General features: G+C 44.1%; 1 protein-coding gene and 1 long non-coding RNA gene across 2 annotated transcripts in view; one reads left to right on the forward strand and one right to left on the reverse strand.

The window, feature by feature from the left end:
• LOC106604533 (rap guanine nucleotide exchange factor 2) overlaps window positions 1-6,985 on the reverse strand; it is a 152,967-nt gene extending 145,982 nt beyond the window's left edge. Inside the window, 1 exon segment of the mRNA XM_014199234.2 lies at window positions 6,325-6,985. Coding sequence (XP_014054709.2) covers window positions 6,325-6,393 — 69 coding nt within the window. The 5' untranslated portion in view covers window positions 6,394-6,985.
• A 5,618-nt stretch (window positions 6,986-12,603) lies between these two features.
• On the forward strand, window positions 12,604-13,287 carry LOC106604532 (uncharacterized). Its single transcript, XR_001328686.2, has 3 exons — window positions 12,604-12,728; window positions 12,834-12,892; window positions 13,075-13,287. It is a non-coding gene; the product is annotated as an uncharacterized lncRNA (long non-coding RNA).
• Window positions 13,288-21,032: the final 7,745 nt, after the last annotated feature.

Below are 21,032 nucleotides of genomic sequence, written 5' to 3' on the forward strand. Positions count from 1 at the left end.
ACTGGATACGAAAAAAAAAAAAAACAGCTAATCAAGGGCTTTGCCAAAATAGTGTGCTCTGAGAAAGTGAAGGCATCATTAATTTTGTGCTTTTCTTCCCTTTTTCCCTTGAAATACGTAGCTTCTGTATTAATAATGTGATGAATACGTAACTGTAACCGCCATGTGTGTAAACAGTTAAGCCAGAGCTCTGCCTCCACTTTCAATACAAGAATAACATGTGACATCACTTAAGTTCCACAGGGTTAGCGGCGCGAGGAGAGGCCAAAGAAAGTTGCTTTTGTGCTTATGGACTGGGAGTTTGAAGCATTTAGACTATATTAGCACATTTTATATGGGCAAACTAGAATGTTCCTGCTTGCAAAAGCATAAGACAAAGTTCTTCACAATCCGTTTTATTTCTCAATCAAGCCCGTCTCGCATGCTTCTGTTCTGACTGTGTGACCAAAATAGGACAGATGTCATCGACCAGAAACGACAAACAAGCAGGATGAAAACAGTCACTTCAAAAACGTCTCATCTGAGTCCGTCTTGCCATCAGCCCTTCCTTCCTGCTGGCTCGGTTCAAAAAGCATTCTGACTAGAGAGAGAAACAAGCTATGTCTGTCTCTCTGGGCCTCCTGGGCTCCTGTCTTCACCTTCTCCTCGCTGCCTTTTCACTTAGATATTACTAGCCACTGTTTGACTACTATGCTAATCCCATGCTAAGTTCAGCACACAAGGACACTGTCTGAGCTCTGAGGTAGGCCTGGCATTTGAGCTATGTGATTCACTGGCAGCTAGAGGTCTTGATGACTGCGCGTGACTGTTCATGGCCTTTGCCTTTTTGCACCTGCCTAAACAATTACAAGGAGCTGACAAGTCTGACTCATTGTCCCTTCTTGGATGGCTGCTGCATCTTAGACACTAGCGCCGGCTGTACAGCCGATTAGAGACTCATATTCAGCCAGGTATTTTTTCAACTTAAATTAACCAGGCTACTTTTCTATAGAGCTCGCCAGCTTGTAGTCCTAAAAGACAGATGAGTTACCTCTGGTTCATTCAGCCATTCCTATGGAGAAAACGAATGGGGAAAGAATAGGATTTTGGGATAAGGTCTGAGGTTAACACAGACTTAGGAGATCTTATATATGTTTTGTTCTATGAGACAATCAGTCAACGTGACATCAGTAGTCTACCACCTAACCCAATATTGGACTAAAGGAGCATAATGTTACTCCTTAGCCCAAGAACTGTACATGTTCTGTTTATAGGGCTCTGGAAGCCAAAACAGCGAAATACTCCATCAAAACGGCAAACGATTCTCAATTGCCTTTCGTGAACTAACACTCGCATTTGACTTGACAATCCCCACCCCCCAACTTTTCTGACAGCTAGTTTGAGAAAATGTTTTACTTACTATGACTGATATGTGGTTGTCTCACCTAGATATCTTAAGATGCACCAACTAAGTTGCTCTGGAAAAGAGCACCCTGCTAAATTACTAAAATGTAAACGCAAAATTGCAGTACAGTTCTAGAAACAGAAATCCCTCTACTTTCAATCACACCAAAATAATGTAATAAATACTCAAATACACACTGTGCACTGTTGTAACAGTTGCAGCAGACGGTACTTTTCACTGACAACACGTTCGTGGCATCTGTCTTCCGTTTACACAGATGTTAGGAGACGCAAATAGTTCATTACCACAGGTAGTCCACTTCTGTTTTCCATAAACAAGCGCTGTAACATGGAAATATGGCTGTGTGGGAAGCCTAACAAGGTGTGTATCAATTTAACTTTTAATTATTACTCCTCGCTACCAGTCAGAACCAGATGTTGATTACAAAGCTTTGAAACCTAGGCTAATACCAAGAGGGAATGCCATCTCCAATAGGACTAACACAGTCAGTTGCGTAAGCTGAATATTTAAATGAGTGACAAGTTAAAATTCAGAAACAAAAGTGCAAAGATGTGCCTAGTAAAAATCTGAAGAAGTTCTGGACATCTTTCAAGGAGAACTTGTGGGGACTGTGGTAGGGCCACATTTGTCAAATACTTGTTTCCTCATATCTACGTCTATTTTTATTTCTAGCCAGCTTGCCTTTAATGCTTACAAATAGTCTTGCAGAATTTGGATCTGCACGTGCATAGTGGGATAACGGATTTCACAGTCTACACTATGTAATTACTAGTTTATGAGGCTTCCATTGTGAAGTCAGGCAAACAGCACAGTGCGTACGAAATAACATGCATATCTATGACAGATACACAAATCAATTTTTATTGGTCACATACACATATTTAGCAGATGTTATTGCGGGTGTAGCGAAATACTTGTGTTCCAATCTAACAATGCACACAAATCTAAAAGTAAAAGAATGGAATGAAGAAATAGAGAGAGTACCAGTCAAAAGTTTTAAAACACCCACTCATGCAAGTGCTTCTTTATTTTTAGTATTTTCTACATTGTAGAATAATAGTGAAGACATCAGAACTATGAAATAACACATATGGAATCATGTAGTAACCAACAAAAAAAAGTGTTAAACAAAACAAAATATATTTTATATTTGAAATTCTTTAAGTAGCCACCTTTTGCCTTGACAGCTTTGCACACGCTTGGCATTCACTCAACCAGCTTCACCTGGAATGCATTTCCAACAGTCTTGAAGGAGTTCCCACATATGCTGAGCACTTGTTGGCAGCTTTTCCTTCACTCCGCGGTCCAACTCATCCCAAACCATCTCAATTGGGTTGAGGTAGGGTGATTGTGGAGGCCAGGTCATCTGATGCAGCCCTCCATCACTCTCCTTCTTGATAAAATAGCCCTTAGACAGCCTGGAGATGTTGGGTCATTGTCCTGTTTAAAAACAAATGATAAACCAGTGTGGCTACCACAGCATGGGACTAAGTGTGCCTTAATTTCTAAATAACTCTAAGAGTGGCATCAGCAAAGCACACCTCAATGCTTCACGGTGAGAACTACACATGCAGAGATCATCCCTTCACCTACTCTACATTTCACAAAGACAGCAGTTGGAACCAAAAATCTCAAATTTGTACTCAGAACAAAGGACAGATTTCCACCGGTCTAATGTCCATTGCTCGTGTTTATTGGCCCAAGCAAGTCTCTTCTTATTGGTGTCCTTTAGTAGTGGTTTCTATGCAGCAATTCGTAAGTCGCTCTGAATAAGAGCGTCTGCTAAATGACGTAAATGTAAAAAATGTAAATGTAAACGAAGGCCTGATTCACAGTATCCTCTGAACAGTTGATGTTGAGATGTGTCTGTTACTTGAACTCCGTGAAGCATTTATTTGGGATGCAATTTCTGAGGCTGGTAACTCGAACGAACTTATCCTCTGCAGCAGAGGCAACTCTGGGTCTTCCTTACCTGTGGCGATCGTCATGAGAGCCAATTTCATCGTAGCGCTTGACGGTTTTTGCAACTGCACTTGAAGAAACTTTCAAAGTTCATTACATTTTGCAGATTGACTGACCTTCATGTCTTAAAGTAATGATGGACTGTCATTTCTCTTTGCTTATTTGAGCTGTTCTTGCCATAATATGGACTTGGTCTTTTACCAAATAGGGTTATCTTCTGTATTCCACCCCTACCTTGTCACAACACAACTGATTGGCTCAAATGCATTAAGGGAAAAAAATCCACAAATTAACTTAAGGCACACCTGTTATTTGAAATGCATTCCAAGTGACTACCTCAAAGATGGTTGAGAAAATGCCAAGAGTGTGCAAAGCTGTCAAGGCAAAGGGTGGCTACTTTGAAGAATCTGAAATAAATCTATTTGTCTAACACTTTTTGGGTTGCTACATGATTCCATAGTTTTGATGTCTTCACTATTATTCTACAATTTAAATCAATCTGTAAAAAATGAAATAAAAAACCTTGAATGAGTAGGTGTGTCAACTTGACTGGTACTGTGTATATATAGTGCATTCGGGAAGTATTCAGACCCCTTGACTTTTCCCAAATGTTGTTACGTTACAGCCTTATTCTAAAATTGATTAAATAGATTGAGGGGGAAAAAACTACACACAATAGCCCATAATGACAAAGCAAAAACAGTTTTTGAAATTTGTGTAGTTGGATGGGAGCATCGCTGCACAGCTATTTTCAGGTCTCTCCAGAGATGTTCGATCGTCCGGGCTCTGGCTGGGCCACTCAAGGACATTCAGAGACTTGTCCCGAAGCCACTCCTGCGTTGTCTTGGCTGTGTGCTTAGGGTCGTGTCCTGTTGGAAGGTGAACCTTCACCCCAGTCTGAGGTGCTGAGCACTCTGGAGTATTTTTTCATCAAGGATCTCTGTACATACTCCGTTCATTTTTTCCCTAGATGCTGACTTGTCTCCCAGCCTGTCAGAGTTACCATCGGGTCCTTCGTCACCTCCCTGACCAAGGCCCTTCTCCCCCGATTGCTCAGTTTTGGCCGGGTGGACAGCTCTTGGAAGAGTCTTAGTGGTTCCAAACTTCTTCCATTTAAGAATGATGGAGGTCACTGTTCTTCAGGACCTTCAATGCTGCAGACATTTTTTTGGTACCCTTCCCCAGATCTGTTACTTGGCCCAATACTGTCTCGGAGCTCTACAGACAATTCCTTCAACCTCATGGCTGGTTTTGCTTTGACATTCACTGACAACTGTGGGACCTTATATAGACAGGTGTGTGCCTTTCCAAATGATGTCCAATCAATTGAATTTACCAAAGGTGGACTAAAATCAAGTTGTAGAAACATCAAGGATGAACAATGGATAGAGGATGCACCCGAGTTTCAATTTCAAGTCTCATAGCAAAGAGTCTGAATACTTATTTAAAGGAGAAAGGGGATACCTCGTCAGCTGTACAACAATGCAGTTAACTAAAATGTGTCTTCCGCAAGAGAACTGTTGGTTAACGGCCTTGCTCAGGAGCAGGACGACAGATTTTTACCTTGTCAGCTCAGGGATTCTATAAATAAGGTATTTCTGTTTATTTGTAATAAATTTGCAAACATTCCAAAAACCTGTTTTCGCTTTGTAATTATGGGTTATTGTGTGTAGACTGAGGAATGTATTTTATTTAATCAATTTCAGAATAAGGATGTAATGTAACAAAACGTGGAAAAAGTCAAGGGGCCCGAATACTTCCCGAAAGCACTGTATGTAATGGGATGTAAAGACATTATGAACAGTATGTGGACAGAATATGGTGGCTTGGTTGAGTGACTTAGTAAACAGAAACACTGACACACCAATAGGTGTAGTGTGACATGGCTAAAAAAAAGTTTTTTTAAACTCTACAAGGCTCATTGTTTCCTAAAGAGCTATGGAGATGAGAGCGACAGGCATGATGCCATATTCATTTATTTTTATGTTGTACTAATTTAGTACAAGCACAGATGACTAGAATGGTATGCTCCACTATGAAAAAAATGAAATGTGTAGACCTACTAGCACACGGTTAACGAGACATCAATGACAACACGTGACAGACGTTTAATTGTTTCCTCAATGTCAGATACATCAGCATGTGGCAGTGTCACTATCAGCATGTGGCAATGTCACTATCGCCTCGCCCACTATTTTAAGTGGTCTATCGATTTTCTAGGCCATCGTTGTGCGTATCTCTTGCTGCTAACAAACCGCAGGGCCCATTGCCTGATGGTTGAAATGTACTGGAAATAATTACCCTTGCAATAAACAATAACATGTGGAAATTTAACCGATATAGTCCACTGAACTTGATTATTGCCAACTGTCCCATGCAGCCAATTCAAGCGGCTACAGATAAGGAGTCCTGATTATTTAAGTCACTTCTAGGAGAGGCTTAAAGTGTACAGCTGAAACAGTGTATTTTAATCAAAACATTTCCATTCAAGCTCAATATACCTAATGACACACATTTAAGGTTTGTTTGAAATTGGTTCAGGCCAACAGCATTATTGTAATGTTTTGTATGCTGTTTAAAAACAAATTGAGCAAATTCGTAGCCTATTTCACTGTCTGGGAAACAATATAGCCGGTTTACATTGCCGTTTGGAAAATACAGGAAACGTTCGCTCTGATGTGCTCTGAAGTCTGAATATGTTCGTGCCATAAGTGGCTGGGTTACTATCCAATCCTGTTATGTAAAGTAGCTGGAGATTATCTCCCAATGATAGAGTTTTACCGGGATGTAGTCAGGAAACGTAACACTAGCCGCATGGCAGCAGAAACAAAGAATGTAACAATTTAGCGAAGGAGTGGCAGCGGGAAATTATAGAACACTGATAGTAGCAGGGGTTTCACAAATTACAACATTTTGAGATTAGCATCACTGAAGGCTAATCAAATAATTATACTGACCTGTTGCGTTCTTTCCGCCGGATTCATCATCACAGCTTGACGAAAACTGTTATCCACATAAGACGCCATTGTTTTGAAGACGCGTTAAAAACAATTAAATTGCTTATCTTGTTGACAATTCTCTAATGTTCGCGGTCTGTGTATGCACAGACCAAGCCACAATCTCTGTTCCCACTTTGTTATCCACTAAGAGAACTCCAGTGTGCTAAAAATGGATAATTAGTCCCCCCGGCCAGGCCACAATGTGAGCCTCGGGGTTTATTCTGTCCCCAAACCGACACCAGAAGGCTGCCACCGGTCCAAACAAACTTCCTAACAAGGCGCGGCTCGAAGAATCCAGAATCCAACTCACAGTAGATCTGTTGCTGTACAATTTGTATTATGGTAAAACGGTTCCTTTATCTAAACCGACACTAAAAGCCAATCCATTGATCTTCAGCATTTTTGCGTTTGCCACAATTTCATGTTACCGCCTTCAAAGAAAAAAGTAGAACTCTATCCTGACAGTAACCGGTTGTCCATTTTTTTTTATATAAACCTATACATGTAGAAAGGCAACCTTTAAAAAATCATTATGATAGGTTTAAAAGTGACGATGAGGCCACAGCTTTCTGCTGTATGCCGCCATGGTGACTGACACAAGGGAAAGCTCATGGGCGAGTCCATTTACAAAAATAGAGCCGGGGGACAATGCATTGTGGCCTACAAAGCTATCCTTTGTCGCCATCCAATGACAGAACCTGGAATAAAACACACAGATAGGCTACCGAAGGGGCAAATACTTATTATGCACATTTGGGAACAATGAATTGTTATGGACCTTAACGATGTGAATATATCCGATTTTTTTGTCCTATTTATTGACAACATGAAACTCTATTTGACTGGAATTTCATTCTGCTTTGATATATGGAGGAAAATATCAAGTGTAGAAGTAGGAAATGTGGAAAAAGTTATATTCAATTCCATTTAATTATATTATATTTCCTTATTCTAACCACGTGTTATATTTGTATGCTTCAGTGCTGTTCAAGCTCTTCTATTCAAGAAAAATCTGTGGCCAATTGTACATTTACATTTTGTAAAATTGGAGAAGTTCAAAACAACAGGGAAATCTCCGTTTTCCAACTTCAGTGTGTTTAATGTCTCGTTCATGTGCATATCGGAACTAGGAAACTCGGAAATGTACGAATTGCTAACTGGTTGAACGCAACAGGTGTATAACTACAATACATGAGGCTGCTGAGGTTTGGGAGGCTCATAATAATGTCTGGAACGGAGCTAATGGAATGGCATCAAACACCTGGAAACCGTGTGTGATGTATTTGATACCATTGCACTCATTCCGCCCTAGCCATTACCACGACTCTGTCCTCCTCAAAACCTGTGCCACCAACCTCCTGTGAACTACAACCAGTTAGCAAGTCGTACATTTCCGAGTTTCCTATATCTTACTAGCACAAGCACAAAAAAAGAAGACTGGTAAAAATACTTTTGAACCATCATCCAACTCGGAATTCCAAGTTTCGACTTTTTGACCTAAAGATCACTGATGTTATGATTTTGTTTTTTTACAAGTTCCCAGATGTACAGGGTCTTATTTCACTGATTCCGAAGCCTGATAAAGACCCTTCTCTCATTGACAATTGGAGACCAATTACTTTATTAAATATTGATTACAAATTGATTGCTCTGGTTTATGTCAAAATATATTTTTTTTTAAAGAATAGATACCATTATAAATTAGACTCAAACAGGATTTAGGAAAGGCCGTCATATATACTCCGATATTCGTTTAGTCTTGGACCTTTTAGATTATTCAGATGAAATGGACTCAAATGCTGTTGTTTTATTTTTGGACTTCTGTAAAACCTTTGACACAATTGAACATTAATTTCTCTATCGGTCTCTTAAACTTTTTGGTTTCGGTGAAAATGTTATCAAAGTCATTTGCATGTTTTACAAAGATATAAATAGTTATGCGATACTAAACCGTAATACATACAAAGATTCAGTATCAACAGAAGTGTACGACAGGGATGCCCATTTTCGCCCTTTTTATTCATTTTGGTAGTGGAACTTCTATCTCTAGATATTATGAATAATGCAAATCTGCATGGTTTATCCATTTTTAACAGAGAAATCAAAATTCCCCAACTTGCAGACGATACTACTCTTTTTTTTAAAAGATAAAGACCAGGTTTCCCATGTCCTTAATGCTGTCACTGCATTCTCTATTGCATCTGGATTAAAACGAAATGTTTCTAAATGTGAAATCTTATGTTTATGACTCAGATGATAAAGAAATATAAAATATTCCTGTAAAGGACTGTGTTAAATATTTAGGAATACATCTATCAAAAAACCACTTAGTCAGACAACATATGAATTTCTCTCCTAAAATTAAGAAAACCAAGAATATATTTAATAATTGTCTACAAAGGGATCTTTCAATAATTGGGAGAGTGCTTCTGTCCAAGGCAGAGGGACTGTCTCGCTTTGTGTACCCCTCATTATCTTTATTTGTAAATCTCTCTACCTGTAAAGAGATCAACAAGACATTTCTTGACTTCATCTGGAAAAGTAAGTCTCACAAATTAAAAAGTCAGTCCTCTCAAATAAAAAAACTGAAGGTGGTCTGCAAGTGTTGGATTTTGTTGACATAAATAACCCTTTCAAGATCAATTGATTGAAAAGATGTTTGGTCAATACATCATTAATTTGGTATTTCATTCCAAACAATGTATTTAATAAATTGGGAGGTCTTCAATTTTTACTGAAATGTAATTATATTTCTGAAAGATTACCCGCTAAAGTTACTAGGTTTCACCAACAAGCTTTAATGTCCCGGAAAATATGTTTCCTGCACAATTTTTCCCAACATAAAACTATTTTGTGGAATAATTCAGACATAACTGTAAGGAATGAGTCATTGTTCTACCCTAGCTGGCATGAGAGGAATATTTACTTTGTTCGTGTTTTTGACAACAGGAGTAATATTCTTTCATCTGACCAATTTATGACATTGAATGAGTTTCCAATACCTTTTCAGTTTATTTATGTGATCAAAGCTATTCCCAGTGGTCTAACTACAATAATGAAAACTCATTTTAGCTTTGGTGATGATCACAGAGCTTATCCAGAACTCAGAACTCAGGCATGGGTGTCACACCCTGATCTGTTTCACCTGTCTTTGTGATTGTCAACACCCCCTCAAGATGTCACCCATCTTCCCCATTATTCCCAGTGTATTTATTCCTGTGTTCTCTGTTTATCTGTTGCCAGTTCTTCTTGTCTTGTCAAGCTTACCAGCGTGTTTTTCCGAGCTCCTTTTTTTTCTAGTCTTGGTTTTTCTAGTCCTCCCTGTTCTGACCTCTTGCCCGCCTTGAAACTAAGCCCGCCTGCCTCATCATTCAGCCTGCCCTGAACTCGAGCCTGCCTGCCGCCCAGTATCATTTGGAACTCTGAACTGGTTTATGAACTTTTGCCTGTCATCGACCTGCCTCTTGCCTGCCCCTTATTGTTCAATAAATATCAGCGACTCGAACCATCTGCCTAATGTTGTCAGGCGGTGGGTGTAGCTGGTGCATGAAGTCAGGCGCAGGAGAGCAGAGATGAGTGAATAATGCTCTTTACTTAATAAATAGCACAAAGTAAACATACCAATGTGCGAACACCGGGGCCTCACTGCGGTGACGGTCTGCGCTGGATTTCTGGCGCAGCACGGCTCGCTGAAGGTGAACATGAGCGGCGTCCCATGTCTCCTCCGCGTGCCTGAACCAGTCGTCCACCTCAGGAGCCTCGATCTGGCTCTGATGCCGAGGCGCCAGAACCGGCTAGTACTCCAGTACGCACTGGAAGGGGGAGAGGTTAGTAAAGGAGTGGCGGAGAGAGTTCTGGGCTATCTCTGCCCAGGGCACGAACGCCACCCACTCCAAACCTACCCACATCCTGGTTCACTCTCTCCACCTGCCCGTTACTCTCGGGGTGAAAATCCGAGGTAAGGCTGACCGAGACCCCCAGACGTTACATGAACGCCCTCCAGACCCTGGACGTGAACTGGGGACCCCGATCAGACACTATATCGTCAGGCACCCCGTAGTGCTGGAAGATGTGTGTAAACAAGGCCTCTGCAGTCTGTAGGGCCGTAGGGAGACCAGGCAAAGGGAGGAGACGTCAGGACTTAGAAAAACTATCCACAACGACCAGGATCGTGGTGTTCCCCTGTGAGGGAGGAAGATCGGTCAGGAAATCCACCGATAGGTGCGACCACGGCCGTTGTGGAACGGGTAAGGGTTGTAACTTACCTCTGGACAGGTGCCTAGGAGCCTTGCACTGGGCGCACACCGAGCAGGAGGAAACATAAACCCTCACGTCCTTAGCCAAAGTGGGCCACCAGTACTTCCCACTAAGACAGCGCACCGTCCGACCGATACCAGGATGACCAGAGGAGGGTGACGTGTGGGCCCAATAGATCAGCTGGTCACAGACAGCAGACGGAACGTACAGACGCCCAGCTGGACACTGGAGGGGAGCGGGCTCTGTACGTAACGCCTGCTCAATGTCCGCGTCCAGCTCCCACACGACCGGCGCTACCAGGCAGGAGCCCGGGAGTATGGGAGTATGATCCATGAGCCGCTCCTCTGTGTCATACAGCCGGGACAGTGCATGACAGTGCAGACCTGGTCTGTAGGACAGGGTAAACACAAAGCGGGTAAAAAACATGGCCCACCTTGCCTGACGAGGATTCAGTCTCCTCACTGCCCGGATGTACTCCAGGTTGCGGTGGTCAGTCCAGATGAGAAAAGGGTCTTTAGCCCCCTCAAGCCAATGTCTCCACGCCTTCAAGGCTTTCACCACAGCCAACAACTCCCAGTCCCCCAAGTCATAGTTCCTCTCCGCCGGGCTGAGTTTCTTCGAGAAGAAAGCACAAGGGTGGAGCTTCAGAGAGCACGGCTCCTATCCCAGCCTCGGACGCGTCCACCTCCACTATGAACGCCAAAGAAGGATCCGGATGGGCCAGCATGGGAGCCGAGGTAAACAGAGCCCTTAGGTGACCAAAAGCCCTGTCCGCCTCAGCCGACCACTGCAAACGTACAGGACCCCCCTTCAGCAGTGAGGTAATGGGAGCCACCACCTGCCCAAAACCCCGGATAAACCTCCGGTAGTAACTGGCAAACCCTAGAAACCGCTGCACCTCCTTTACCGTGGTGGGAGTCGGCCAATTACGCACGGCTGAAATGCGGTCACTCTCCATCTCCACCCCTGAGGTGGAAATGCGGTACCCTGCTTATTGGTATTTTGTGATTTCAATGACATGTAGATGGGTCAGGACAAGGAACTGTGGGGGTGAGTGGATAACAGATACTTGGCACAGCCCTTTCATTGGCAAATGCCCTCTAAAGGGTACTACTTTAGATTAGGGCTCTGTGTTGTTCACTATGTATGAATGGTTCTCACATTTCACTATGTTGATTCTAACAAGGTCCAGATGGAATTGGAGACTACAGTGCAAGATTGATCGACTTTCCCCGCTAGATTGGGGTTGGCCCTTTGTCACCTATGGGTACAAGCGATTTGAATGACCTGTGCCGGCCTACTCCCTGCACCCCACCCCCCAACCCCATGCCCAAACAGTGCTACATTGGAGGGGTGGGATGGGGCATGCAATATCACCAGCAGCTGAACAGTAGGACTCCGCTCAGAAATATGCAAATTAATGTGGAGCCCAAATGAAGCCTGTGAGCTGGATGTTAATTAGATTATTAATAAAGGAGGCAGTTAGGCGACCTTGATGAACATTTAGTAGATTAGCCGCATCATATATTTTATTGTGGTATGACATAAAGCGAATGCAACATATGCTAATGTAAGCTTGTCTTATCTAGACCTATATCAGTATTGTGTTGAAAAGTCATTCAGCATGTTTAAATGGTTCAAGAGGTTCCCCACCTCTTTAAGGAATACCTAGGATAGGATAAAGTAATCCTTCTAACCCCCCCCCCTTAAAAGATTTAGATGCACTATTGTAAAGTGGTTGTTCCACTGGATATCATAAGGTGAATGCACCAATTTGTAAGTCGCTCTGGATAAGAGCGTCTGCTAAATGACTTAAATGTAATGTAAATGTAATTATTGATTTGACCTGCCACAATGGTAAGAATGTTGTCATAAAACAATACTATAATAATGATGTCATAATGCTCACCTGTCACAATAGTCAAAATCTTGTCATAAGGCAAAACTGTAATCATATGATTCTCAACAAATTATGTCACAATTGTCCATGTCACAATGCTCAGAGTGTTGTAAGAAGACAATACTCTAATCACGATTCCCAAAGTTGTCATGGCTCATGACCCTATTCTTACACATACTTTCATTCTGATGACAGCATTACATGGGTATTAAGACAAAGCCACTTCAATTGTGACATTTTTATTCAGCCATCCATTTAACTGTTATAACATAGAAGTTTTGAAGTGACTCAGACCATGTTGTTCCTGTAGAGAGCTGAATTCCGCTCCGGCCTTGAGGACAGAGTCACCAACAGATATCAAAACCCATGGTAGGCCCCACATGTGGTAACCCATACTTTATTGAATGTATTTTATTTTCAGTCAGTCAGAATCATTTTACCTGCGCTGTGTGCACATTTCCAATGGGAAAGTGATAGCACCAAAGCAGGCATGTTGAGTGAATGTAGGTGCATTGTTCTCCAACCATTATTCACCACTTCCACTTTTGCAGGCATTCACCGCCCCACTTTCTAGATAAGCAATCTGTCGAGGTCCGCAGCAAATTCGTTTGGGCGCACAACAAGTATGACAATTACAGCCAAGACAACAACAAATATGTTCTTCTCAACAGTAAGTCATTAACTCTAGGAATGTGAAATTTCCTCCCTTACCAAAGAATGTAGGACACATTTCATAGCCGGATATATGCTATACAGTGCATTCGGAAAGTATTCAGACCCCTTGACTTCTTCCACATTTTGTTACTTTACAGCCTTATTCTAAAATGTATTAAATAGTTTTTTCCCCCTTATCAATCTACACACAATACTCAATAATGACAAAGCAAAAACAGTTTTTTAAAAACATTTTTGCAAATGTATATATATATATATATATATATATATAAAAAATAAAAATAAAACACAGTTACATAAGTATTCAGACCCTTTACTCGGTACTTTGTTGAAGCACATTTGGCAGCGATTAAAGCCTCGAGTCTTCTTGGGTATCAAATCAAATCAAATTGAATTTGTCACATGCGCCAAATACAACAGGTGTTATTAAAGTTATTAAAGTGACTGCATAGATAATAACAGAGAGTAGCAGCAGCATAAAAGAGGGGGGGAGGGGCAATGCAAATAGTCTGGGAAGCCATTTGATTAGATGTTCAGGAGTCTTATGGCTTGGGGGTAGAAGCTGTTTAGAAGCCACTTGGACCTAGACTTGGCGCTCCGGTACCGCATGCCGTGCGGTAGCAGAGAGAACAGTCTATGACTAGGGTAAATGGAGTCTTTGACAATTTTAAGGCCTTCCTCTGACACTGCCTGGTACAGAGGTCCTGGATGGCAGGAAGCTTGGCCCCAGTGACGTACTGGGCCGTACGCACTACCCTCTGTAGTGCCTTGCGGTCAGAGGCCGAGCAGTTGCCATACCAGGCAGTGATGCAACCAGTCAGGATGCTCTCGATGGTGCAGCTGTAGAATCTTTTTTGAGGATGTGGTGGATGTGTTGTTACCTACCCTTACCACCTGGGGGTCGGCCCGTCAGGAAGTCCAGGATCAAGTTGCAGAGGGAGGTGTTTAGTCACAGGGTCCTTAGCTTAGTGATGAGCTTTGAGGGCACTATGGTGTTGAACGCTGAGCTGTAGTCAATGAATAACATTCTTACATAGGTGTTCCTTTTGTCCAGGTGGGAAAGGGCAGTGTGGAGTGCAATAGAGATTGCATCATCTGTGGATCTGGTGGGGCGGGATGCAAATTGGAGTGGTCTAGGGTTTCTGGGATAATGGTGTTGATATGAGCCATGACCAGCCTTTCAAAGCACTTGATGGCTACAGACGTGAGTGTTACGGGTTGGTAATCATTTAGGCAGGTTACCTTAGTGTTCTTGGGCACAGGGACTATGGTGGTCTGCTTGAAACATGTTGGTATTTGTCACGCTTGTCGTCGGTTAAAGAGGACCAAAACGCAGCAGGTATGTGAATGCTCATCTCGACGTTTTAATGAATACAAAATGAACACCAAAATAACAAACAGAAATAACGATCGACTGACAGTCTGCAAGGCACAAGGCTAACACAGAACAATCACCCACAAATAACAAACACAAACACACCCTAATATATGGGACTCTCAATCAAAGGCAGATAGACAACACCTGCCTTCAACTGAGAGTCCCAACCCCAATTAACCAAACATAGAAACAGACATACTAGACTAAACATAGAATACCTGAAAACCAAACAGTGCCCAAAAACCCCGGAATACTTAAACCAAATGCCCCTTCAACAAAACACACCACCCCGAACCACATAAAACGAATACCCTCTGCCACGTCCTGACCAAACTACAATACCAATTAACCTTATACTGGCCAGGACGTGACAGTATTACAGACTCAGACAGGGAGAGGTTGAAAATGTCAGTGAAGACACTTGCCAGTTGGTCAGAGCATGCTCAAAGTACACGTCCTAGTAATCCGTCTGGCCCTGTGGCCTTGTGAATGTTGACCTGTTTAAAGGTCTTACTCACATTGGCTGCGGAGAGCGTGATCACACAATCGTCCGGAACAGCTGATGCTCCCATGCATGTTTCAGTATTACTTGCCTCGAAGCCAGCACAGAAGTAATTTAGCTAGTCTGGTAGGCTATTGTCACTGGCCAGCTCTCGGCTGTGCTTTCCTTTGTAGTCTGTAATAGTTTGCAAGCCCTGCCACATCCGATGAGCATCGGAGCCGGCGTAGTAGGATTCGATCTTAGTCCTGTATTGATGCTTTGTCTGTTTGATGGTTCGTTGGAGGACATAGCGGGATTTCTTATAAAAATCCGGGTTGGAGTCCCGCTCCTTGAAAGGGGCAGCTCTACCCTTTAGCTCACTGCGGATCTTGCCTGTAATCCATTGCTTCTGGTTGGGGTATGTATGTACAGTCACTGTGGGGACGACGTCATCGATGCACTAATTGATGAAGCCAGTGACTGATGTGGTCTACTCAATGCCATCGGAAGAATCCCGGAACTTATTCCAGTCTGAGCTAGCAAATCAGTCCTGTAGCTTAGCATCTGCTTCATCTGACCACTTTTTTATTGCCCGTGTCATTGGTGCTTCATGCTTAAATTTTTGCTTGTAAGCAGGATCAGGAGTAGGGTATTATGGTCAAATTTGCCAAATGGAGGGCGAGGGAGAGCTTTGTATGCATCTCTGTGTGTGGAGTAAAGGTGGTCTAGTGTTTTTTTCCCTCTGGTTGCACATTTAACATGCTGGTAGAAATGAAGTAAAAAGGATGTAAGTTTCCCTGCATTAAAGTCCCCGGCCACTAGGAGCGCCGCCTCTGGATGAGCGTTTTCCTTTTTTCCTGCTTATGGCCGTATACAGTTCATTGAGTGCAGTCTTAGTGCCAGCATCGGTTTGTGGTGGTAAATAGACAGCTACGAAGAATATAGATGAAAACTCTCTTGGTAGATAGTGTGATCTAAAGCTTATCATGAGATTCTCTACCTCAAGCAAACAAAATCTCTAGACTTCCTTAGATATTGTGCACCAGCAGTTGTTTACAAACATACATAGACCGCCACCCTTTGTCTTACCAGGCTGCTGTTCTATCCTGCCGATACAGTGTATAACCCGCCAGCTGCATGTTATTCATGTCGTCGTTCAGCCACACCTTGGTAAAACTTAAGATATCACAGTTTTGAATGTCCTGTTGGTAGGATATACGTGCTTTCAGTTTGTCCACTTTATTATCCAGCGATTGTACTTTGGTGTCACAACTTTTGCCGAAGTCGGTTCCTCTCCTTGTTTGGGTGGCATTCGGCGGTCGACGTCACCGGTCTTCTAGCCATCGCTGATCCACCTTTCATTTTCCATTTGTTTTGTCTTATTTTCCCACACACCTGGTTTACATTTCCCTCATTACTTGTCGTGTATTTAACCCTCTGTCCCCCCATGTCTGTATGTGTAATTGTTAATTGTCAAGCTGGCACTCTTCCGGCTGGTTTGCGCAGGTTATATTTTACACCCGTGCTTTTTGACAGCCTGTACTTTGTACTTTGTTTATTTTTGCACTTAGTGCTGCCTCACTTGTTCTGAGGGCATTTGTTTTGTGACGCGGGTTGCATTCTATTCATATATTGCCTCAGTAAAGTGCCTTGTCCACTCATCTCTGCTCTCCTGCACCTGACATCCAATGCACCAGCTACACCCACACCTTGACAGAAATACACACCCACAAGATGGAGTCAGCAGGAGCAGGTGCCCCTTGTATAGGGGTCGAGGACCGCGTCCAGGAGCACACGGCAATTATTCACCGCCTCGGCGCCGCCATGGACCGCGTCGTCCAGACGATGGACCATTGGGAGAGACAGAGAGTCCCTCCAGGGCCCTCCCCAGCAAAACCGGGGTCTCCACTGCTCACCCCCTCCACACCCGGGTCCAGTGGGATTCGTCTCGCATTTCCCAGGGAATACGACGGGATGGCTGCACGCTGCCAGGGTTTCCTGTTACAGATGGACCTTTACCTGACAACTGTCCAGCTGGCTCCTTCGGGCCGTGAGAAGGTGTCTGCCCTCATCTCATCCCTCTTGGGGAAAGCCCTGGAGTAGGCCAACGCCATGTGGGGAGAAGAAGATACGACGTTGGACCATTTCGAGGATTTCACCTTAAATAATTATGAATAGATCAACCATTGAGCACAAAAACAACACTTGTTACAGAATATTTTACATAGATGTTATTTCTATCAGACAAACCATGCCTGACAACATGATCCAATAAGACAGAAAAATAGAAGAACATTTAAAGGCTGTGTCTTCGACCACCCGCCCGAGGGAAGAGCGGCAGGTGAACGTCTCTTTCATCTGAGGCAGAGGACGAGGAGCGCCCAGGAGTTCGCTTTGGACTTTCGGACCCTGGCCGCCAGCGTGGGATGGAACGACAGGGCCCTGATCGACCACTATCGCTGCAGTTTGCACGAGGACGTCCGTCGGGAGTTGGCCTGCAGGGACACCACCCTCACCTTCGACCAGCTGGTGGACCTGTCCATTCGGCTGGATAACCTGCTGGCCACCCGCGGACGTCCAGACGGGGGTCTGTCGGTTCCATCCCCCAGCACCACCGCTCCGATGCCCATGGAGCTGGGAGGTGCTGCGCTCAGGGAGACCGGTGGAGGTTCCTTCACGTGCACCATCTGTGGCCGCAGAGGTCACACTGCCGGTCGGTGTCGGGTTGGTTCCTCTGGGGGTCGAGGCAGCAGGCAGGGCACTCTGGCATCACCCCAGGTGAGAAGGCACCATTCTCACCCAGAGCCCTCTGTTGCACACATGTTCTTGTTTGTTACTTTTCCTGAGTTTTCCCCGCATAAGGCGCTCATCGATTCAGGCGCGACTGGGAATTTTATAGACAGATCATTTGCCCATAGTTTAGGGATCCCCATCATTCCAGTGGTTATGCCCTTCCCAGTTCAAGCTTTGGACAGTCAACCATTAGGGTCAGGGTTGATTAGGGAGGCCACCGCTCCTCTGGGCATGGTGACGCAGGGGGGTTACAAGGAGAGAATCAGTCTCTTCCTCATTGACTCCTGCGTTTCCCGTGGTGCTAGGCCTACCCTGGTTAGCTTGTCATGACCCCACTGTTTCATGGCAACAGAGGGCTCTCATGGGGTGGTCCTGAGAGTGCTCGGGGAGGTGTTTAGGGGTTTCCGTTGGTGCTACTACGGTGGAAAGTCCAGACCAGGTCTCCACCATGCGCATTCCCCCCGAATATGCCGATTTGGCTCTAGCCTTCTCCAAAAAGAAGGCGACTCAATTACCACCCCATCGACGGGGGGATTGTGCGATAAATCTCCTGGTAGACGCCACACTTCCCAGGAGTCACGTGTATCCCATCACAGGCGGAGACGGTTGCTATGGAAACATATGTCTCCGAATCCCTGCGTCAGGGGAACATTCGGTCCTCCACTTCACCCGCCTCCTCGAGTTTCTTTTTTTTGTGAAGAAGGAGGGAATTCTGCACCCGTATTGAGGCCTAAATCAGATCACTGTGAGGTACAGTTACCCGCTACCTCTTATCGGCACTGCGATTGAGTCAATGCACGGGGCGCGCTGCTTCACGAAACTAGATCTCAGGAGCGCTTACAACCTGATGCGTATCCGGGAGGGAGACGAGTGGAAGATGACGTTCAGTACGACCTCAGGGCATTATGAGTACCTCGTCATGCCGTACGGGTTGATGAATGCTCCATCAGTCTTCCAAGCCTTTGTAGACAAGATTTTCAGGGACCTGCACGGGCAGGGTGTAGTGGTGTATATGGATGACATTCTGATATACTCCACTACACGCGCCGAGCATGTGTCCCTGGTAAGCAGGGTGCTGGGTCGACTGTTGGAGCATGACCTGTACGTCAAGGCTGAGAAATGCCTGTTCTTCCAACAGTCCGTCTCCTTCCTAGGGTACTGCATTTCCACCTCAGGGGTGGAGATGGAGAGAGACCGCATTTCAGCCGTGCGTAATTGGCCGACTCCCACCACGGTAAAGGAGGTGCAGCTGTTTCTAGGGTTTGCCAATTACTACCAGAGGTTTATCCGGGGTTTTGGTCAGGTAGTGGCTCCCATTACCTCACTGCTGAAGGGGGGACCGGTACGTTTGCAGTGGTCGGCTGAGGCGGACAGGGCATTTGGTCACCTGAGGGCTCTGTTTACCTCGGCTCCCGTGCTGGCCCATCCGGATCCCTCTTTGGCGTTCATTGCGGAGGCGGGTGTGTCCGCTGCTGGAATAGGAGCTGTGCTCTCTCAGCGCTCGGGTACGCCACCGAAGCTCCGCCCCTGTGCCTTCTTCTCGAGGAAGCTCAGCCCGGCGGAGCGAAACTATGACATGGGGGACCGGGAGCTGTTGGCTGTTGTCAAGGCCTTGAAGCCGTGGAGGCATTGGCTTGAGGGGGCTAAACACCCTTTTCTCATCTGGACTGACCACCGTAATCTGGAGTACATCTGGGCGGCGAGGAGACTGAACCCTTGCCAGGCAAGGTGGGCCATGTTTTCACCCGTTTTGTTTTCACTCTTTCTTACAGACCAGGTTCCCAGAACGTGAAAGCAGACGCACTGTCCCGGCTGTATGACACAGAGGAGCGGCCCAGAATGACAATGCCCCCGTGCACAAAGCGAGGTCCATACAGAAATAGTTTGACGAAATCGGTGTGAAAGAACTTGACTGGCCTGCACAGAGCCCTGACATCAACCCCATTGAACACCTTTAGAATGAATTGGAACGCCGACTGCGAGCCAGGCCTAATCGCCCAACATCAGTGCTGAACTCACTAATGCTCTCGTGGCTGAATGTACGCAAGTCCCAGCAGCAATGTTCCAACATCTAGTGGAAAGCCTTACCGTAAAAATGGAGGCTGTTACAGCAGCAAAGGGGGGACCAACTCCATATTAATGCCCATGATTTTGAAAGGAGATGTTAGACGAGCAGGTGTCCACATACTTTTGGTCACTAAACTCAATTGTACACACACTCCTATTTCTGCACAGGCCTTGTTCTCAGGGCGTAACTGACCTCTCATTTGCTATATCACTTCTTAGAACTATTATGAAACTATATCCACAGCAATTGAGGAATTCGATGCAAATGCATTTAAAGTTCAAAAGGGCCATGCATGATATATCAAAGGACATGATCTGGTCTGTGAATGAACCCATTCAAACCACACATGCTTGACCATTTCTGTAAGTGGTATTTTAAGTGAACAGTATTCAATGGAGACATCATTATTTAAGGATTGTTAAGATATTTTGGACTGACAAATACCTACAACTCATAAATGCTACTTTGTTTTTCCCTTCCTAGGGAGATCTACTCGTTCAGAGAAAAGCTGCAGGTGCCTCACAAATGAGTTTCCTTTAAATCCTTTAAATTCCTTTAAAGTACAGAAGATGATTCAATCAGCTGTGTTGTCCTGAAGACTTGACCAATTATCTGATATACACCACATTATCTACCGTATATAAACGTGAATCAAACTATTTTACTCTCCATCAGTACTCAATTACATCCAACAGTCTCATGAATCATTTGCATGTTCTATTTAACTGAAATGGTTTAGGATCATTGCAAGTAAGCTACTCTACCACACCTACTACACTGGTGTATTTTACATTTAGTTATACAGCGTCATTTACAGTAAATTAGCAGTCCTTAAAATCCTCAAACAAGGATTTGATTAGAAGGATGAAAACATCCCCAAGATTTGTCTGAAGAGTTACATTTGACATTTTAGTCATATAGCAGACACTCTTATCCAGAGTGACTTACAGTTAAGAGTTAAAGTATAGTTTATGTAAACCCGCTTAAGTAAATCATTCCTATTTGGTTAAACCCATTGGCTCCACTTTAAAATCTCCAAAGTTTTGACAAACCATTTGGAGATAACCTATCTAAAAGTACTCAAATATTGATAGCTGTACATGGGAAAATAAGA

This window comes from Salmo salar, chromosome ssa05 (assembly GCF_905237065.1).
Source record: "Salmo salar chromosome ssa05, Ssal_v3.1, whole genome shotgun sequence".
Lineage (NCBI taxonomy): Eukaryota > Metazoa > Chordata > Actinopteri > Salmoniformes > Salmonidae > Salmo > Salmo salar.